Genomic DNA, 5,822 nt, shown 5'->3' with positions numbered 1-5,822 from the left:
TCTGAGTTCAAGTTCCGCCTAGGTCGACTTTGCCTTTCATCCTTTCGGGGTCGATAAATTAAGTACCAGTTACGCACTGGAGTCGATATAATAGACTTAATCCGTATGCCTGTCCTTGTTTGTCCCTCTGTGTTTAGCCCCTTGTGGGTAATAAAGAAATAGGTATTTCGTCTGCCATTACGTTCTGAGTTCAAGTTCCGCCGAGGTCGACTTTGCCTTTCATTCTTTCGGGGTCGATTAAATAAGTACCAGTTACGCACTGGGGTCGATGTAATCGACTTAATACCTATGTCTGTCCTTGTTTGTCCCCTCTGTGTTTAGCCCCTTGTGGGTAATAAAGAAATAGGTATTTCGTCTGCCGTTACGTTCTGAGTTCAAGTTCCGCCTAGGTCGACTTTGCCTTTCATTCTTTCGGGGTCGATTAAATAAGTACCAGTTACGCACTGGGGTCGATGTAATCGACTTAATACCTATGTCTGTCCTTGTTTGTCCCCTCTGTGTTTAGCCCCTTGTGGGTAATAAAGAAATAGGTATTTCGTCTGCCGTTACGTTCTGAGTTCAAATTCCGCCTAGGTCGACTTTGCCTTTCATTCTTTCGGGGTCGATTAAATAAGTACCAGTTACGCACTGGGGTCGATGTAATCGACTTAATACCTATGTCTGTCCTTGTTTGTCCCCTCTGTGTTTAGCCCCTTCTGGGTAGTAAAGAAATAGAGTATTTGTTTTGAGGTTTCCCAGGTCCTCTCCCCACCCTCTTCTTGCTTTGCTCGCATTTTTTTTTTATATTCATTTCCTACACATCTTCTTTTTTTTTTATCCTGTTGCACTATTTTTCTTTTCTGATTTTTGTTTCTGGGTCAAGTTGTAAACATTACCCACAATTTTTGAAAATTTTCTTCATTATGTATATGAAAATGATGGGGGTGGGAAGGCCATTTATGAAGACGTTATGAAAAGCTGATTTCCACCCCCTTCTAAGACACCAAACCCCATTACAATTCTTGGGTGTTCCTTGTATTCCTGTAAAAATCTATTGCTAATTGGATCTTTTCCTTTTCATGGGCAGATCGATTAATTAATTTTTTTTTACTAAACACTTTGAAACTTCGGATACTGCTAGGATGTGTCATATAAAACATCTTTTACTCTTAGCGTTGCTGAGAAAAGTTTCTATTTTCAAAGTTATTTTGTGTTAAAGTTGTCGTATTTCGGTAATTTCAACCAATCAATGATGTATATTCAGCTGCATAATATTACTGCCGTTGTTTGTCAACAACTTCTGGCAGTGTATATACACACATATGTATACGTTGATGCTTGTGTGTGTATCATCATCCTCATCATCATCATCGTTTAACGTCCGTTCTCCATGCTAGCATGGGTTGGACGGTTCGACCGGGGATCTGGGAAGCCAGAAGGCTGCACCAGGCTCCGGTCTTATCTGGCAATGTTTCTACAGCTGGGTGCCCTTCCTAACGCCAACAACTCCGTGAGTGTAGTGGGTGTTTTTTACGTGCCACCTGCACTGGTGCCAGGCGAGGCTGACATCGGCCACGGTCGGATTGGTGCATTTTACGTGCCACCTGCACGGAAGCGAGTCGAGGTGGCACTAAAAAAAAATTATTCAGTTGTTGAACGTTTATTTTGACATCAACAGAAATGAATCTGTATTTTTTACATAGCCTCTAAACCTTACACTGTTGTTTCTCTATAATTTCAGAACATCGGATGACATTGACATCACAGAAGAAACATCCTCAATATTTATCGTTTTGTTAAAGACTAAAGCAAAATATTATACAAAACTGATGTATAACATTGTTTCTACAAATCTGTTGTAGAATTGCTGTGAAACATTTGCTCTGAAATAATACTATTAGCCAAGTTTGTGAACATCACTGACTGGAGTGTCTAAAAGAGGAGCCCCTCTGCTGGTGAAACTTAACAGAATTTATGTAATTGCTGCTAAACAAAGGTAACATCACTGAAATACAACAGTAGAAGTATTTCTGAGGGGTAAGGTGTAAGAATAAAGCAAGAAAAATATTTTTACTGGAATTTGAGGGGAAAATAATGGAAAAGTGTGAGAAACGTAAAGGAATGATTTCCTCTGAAATGAAAGAGAAAGGAAAATTGTCATATGACTGTGACATCTGTGAAAAGGTTTTCTCTCTCAAATGTAACCTAAATTCCCACAAACGTATTCATACAGGAGAGAAACCATATCACTGTGATACCTGTGGTAAATCATTCTCTGAAAATACCACCTTTATAAAACACAAACGTATTCATACAGGAGACAAGCCATATCACTGTGATATTTGTGGTAAATCATTCTCTCAAAATACCACCTTAATAAAGCACAAACGTATTCATACAGGAGAGAAGCCATATCACTGTGATATTTGTGGTAAATCATTCTCTCAAAATACCACCTTAATAAAGCACAAACGTATTCATACAGGAGAGAAGCCATATCATTGTGATATTTGTGGTAAATCATTCTCTGAAAATAGTGCCTTAATAAAACACACACGTATTCATACAGGAGAGAAGCCATATCACTGTGATATTTGTGGTAAATCATTCTCTCAAAGCACTCACTTGATTAGGCACAAGCGTACACATATAGGAGAGAAACTGCATGAATGTGATATATGTGGTAGATCTTTTTCTCAACATATTCACTTAATTGGACACAAACGTATTCATAGTGGAGAGAAACCATATCACTGTGATATCTGTGGTAAATCATTCTCTCGAAGTGGTTTGTTAACTATACATAAACGTATTCATACAGGGACACCATATTCTTGTGATGTCTGTGGTAAATCATTCTCTCAAGGTAACGACTTAAAGAAACACAAACGTATTCACACAGGGGGGAAACAATATCACTGTGATATCTGTGGTAAATCATTCTATCAAAATAGTGACTTAACAAAGCACATACGTATTCATACAGGAGAGAAGCCATATCATTGTGATATCTGTGGTAAATCATTCTCTGAAAATAGTGCCTTGGCAATCCACACACGTATTCACACAGGAGAGAAACCATATCATTGTGATATTTGTGGTAAATCATTCTCTCAAAGTTACACTTTAAAGCGACACGAGCGTATTCATACAGGTGAGAAACCATATCATTGTGATATCTGTGGTAAATCATTCTCTGAAAGTGGTGACTTAAAGAAACACAACCGTGTCCACACAGGAGAGAAGCCATATCCCTGTGATATCTGTGGAAAATCATTCTATCAAAATAGTGACTTAACAAAGCACATACGTATTCATACAGGAGAGAAACCATATCACTGTGATATCTGTGGTAAATCATTCTCTGAAAATAGTGCCTTGGCAATCCACACACGTATTCATACAGGAGAGAAACCATATCATTGTGATATTTGTGATAAATTATTCTCTCAAAGTGATGCCTTAAAGAAACACATCCGTATTCATACTGGTGAGAAACCATATCGCTGTGATATCTGTGGCAAATCATTCTCTCAAAGTAATGACTTAACGAAACACAAACATATTCATGCGAGGGAGGAAGAAAAAGGGCAGCTTTTGTAGTTGAGATTTTTTGTGTTTTGTTTCAATATTTACTTTCCCTGGTGTAAGGACCCCTTATACCAAAAACTCCTGACAACCCTACACATTATTCTTTCTTGAATATCACATCCTGTAATTTCAGAGAAAAGGAAAAGAATATATATTTTCAAGTGGGTGGCTAGAATAGATGATGGCTTTGGTTCAACCAGCTTACCTGGGGGTCTGAAAGAAAAATGTTTTCAAAGTGAAAAAATGTGTTTTTTTTTAATGTCAATGGAAAAGAGAAGGAAAGAAAGAAGAAAAAATGTGTTTATATCTATACAGTTGGTCAGTTCTTTCGATAGAAGATGACAAGTTGATTCTTGGTCTGTAAAAATGGCAAGACCAGGTGGTTACTGTAAGGTGGGGTCTGTTTTGATTAGGAATAATGAAAGTTATTTTTCAAAAAATTGTCTGGACTCATTATCATCATCATCATCATCATCATCATTGTCCAATGCTTGGTTCCCATGCTGGTATGGGTTGGAAAATCCGGATGCAAGAATGTTTCTATTTATGTATATACATACACACACACACTTATGCATATATCTTAGGGTTCCAGATGGGTTTATAAGGAAGTTGATGTGATTTGCATATTTTCAGCCATTGAGTTTCGGGGAGGATTTTGCTATGAAGTGTTGTTCCATATTTTTTCTGAAGAAGGTGTCATTTCTTGGGCATTTATAGAAGGGAAGGAAACGAGAAACTTATTAAACAAATACTGCATAAGAAACAGTAAACGCCAAGAGAAAAAGCTGAAAAACCAACTGACAAGAGCAAAATTCTCATCAGAGAATGAAACCGAATTCTTCGTGAAAGAATGTGGAGATGGTAGATGTGGGATCTGCAGTAACGCCATCTACAAATATATAGAGAGAAACAACCAAATCAAATTTAAAAATTGACACACATTCAAAGCAAATGCAAACATGAAATGCAAGACATAGAATTTAATATATTGCATAACCTGACCCACGTGCAATGAGAACTATATAGGTGAGACTGGTGATTCTTTATGCGAACGAGCCAGAATTCACAGACAACATATCCAACAGGGAGAGCTACAAACAATTCTACTAAGTAAACACTTGGAAACATGTGGACAAGGAAGATTCGAGATCTTTCACTTTGGAAATATTTTTCTTTCACATCCCCTGGTCAGCTGGCCCAACCAAAGTAAGCATCTGTTCTAGCCACCTACATATAGATGCCAACTTAAAGAATGCCACAGTGCTGAAATATGCAGATGACATCAAGCTGTACCTCGAAATAAAGAGGTCAAATCCTGTACACTATTGATCTCTATTGCAAGCAGACCTGGACACAATGCAGCAGTGGATCATGGACTGGCAACTCAAGCTGGCTGTGGACAAATGTACCACCATGCATTTTGGGAGGAGAAACCCAGCGTCCACCTACTCCCTCCATAACACTAGTCTCAAAAAGTCTTCATGTGAACGTGACCTGGGTGTTATTGTCGACAGTGATTTGCGTTGGACATCACTAAAATTGTCAAGAAGGCTGAGGGTGTCTTGGCATCACTCACCAAATCCTTTGTGAGCCGCTCTCCGGCTATCTATCTGCAGCTTTATATAGCTATGGTAAGACCTCACCTGGAATTTGCATCACCTGTCTGGAACCCCTATCTTGCCCAGGATATCAATCATCTGGAAGCTGTTCAGCGACGTGCTACCAAATGAATACCCTCCATCAGGCATTTGCCATATCCTGAACGCCTTACTTCCCTGGGCATGGACACATTGAAACTCTGGCGTCTGGCAGCTGACTTGGCAGACACCCATAAAATTATCAACCATCGTACAAACAATAACTCTGAGCACCTTTTCAAATTCCACCCATCTAACACCCGTGGACATATTTACAAAGTCAGAAAACAGCACAGCTCCCATGACTTCAGGAAACATTTTTTCACGCTGAGAGTTGCTGAAGCATGGAACAAACTGCCGGCATCGGTTGTTAGTTGTCGGAGCACTGCATCCTTCAAAACTTCCATGCTTCCTGAGATTCGCTAACACTACACCTGATCTTCTCCCCTCCATACACACGCTGAAGTATGGAACAAACTGCCGGCATCAGTTGTTAGTTGTCGGAGCACTGCATCCTTCAAAACTTCCATGCTTCCTGAGATTCGCCAACACTACACCTGATCTTCTGCCCTCCATACACACGCTGAAGCATGGAACAAACTGGCGGCATCA

At 39.3% G+C, this 5,822-nt stretch overlaps 1 protein-coding gene across 1 annotated transcript; it reads left to right on the top strand.

Annotated features, from left to right (window-relative positions):
- The first annotated feature begins 2,073 nt into the window (after positions 1 to 2,073).
- Positions 2,074 to 4,856, top strand: LOC115225282 (zinc finger protein 239-like). Its single transcript, XM_036513925.1, has 3 exons — positions 2,074 to 2,179; positions 2,480 to 2,804; positions 3,141 to 4,856. The coding sequence occupies exons 1-3, from the start codon at positions 2,074 to 2,076 to the stop codon at positions 3,580 to 3,582; spliced, it is 873 nt and encodes a 290-aa protein (XP_036369818.1). The 3' UTR covers positions 3,583 to 4,856.
- Positions 4,857 to 5,822: the final 966 nt, after the last annotated feature.

Source organism: Octopus sinensis, linkage group LG27 (assembly GCF_006345805.1).
Source record: "Octopus sinensis linkage group LG27, ASM634580v1, whole genome shotgun sequence".
In the NCBI taxonomy this organism is placed as follows: Eukaryota; Metazoa; Mollusca; class Cephalopoda; order Octopoda; family Octopodidae; genus Octopus; species Octopus sinensis.
Note: the sequence above shows the minus strand (reverse complement) of the source record. Positions and strands in the feature narration are given on the sequence as shown.

What these genes read in the sequence shown, in the direction of transcription:
- LOC115225282 (XM_036513925.1), top strand. Translation starts at nt 2,074, where the DNA reads ATGGAAAAGTGTGAGAAACGTAAAGGAATGATTTCCTCTGAAATGAAA. An exon ending in AAAGGTTTTCTCTCTCAAAT is followed by an intron (nt 2,180 to 2,479) that starts GTAACCTAAATT and finishes AGAAGCCATATC; the next exon opens with ATTGTGATATTTGTGGTAAA. An exon ending in AAACGTATTCATACAGGGAC is followed by an intron (nt 2,805 to 3,140) that starts ACCATATTCTTG and finishes TACAGGTGAGAA; the next exon opens with ACCATATCATTGTGATATCT.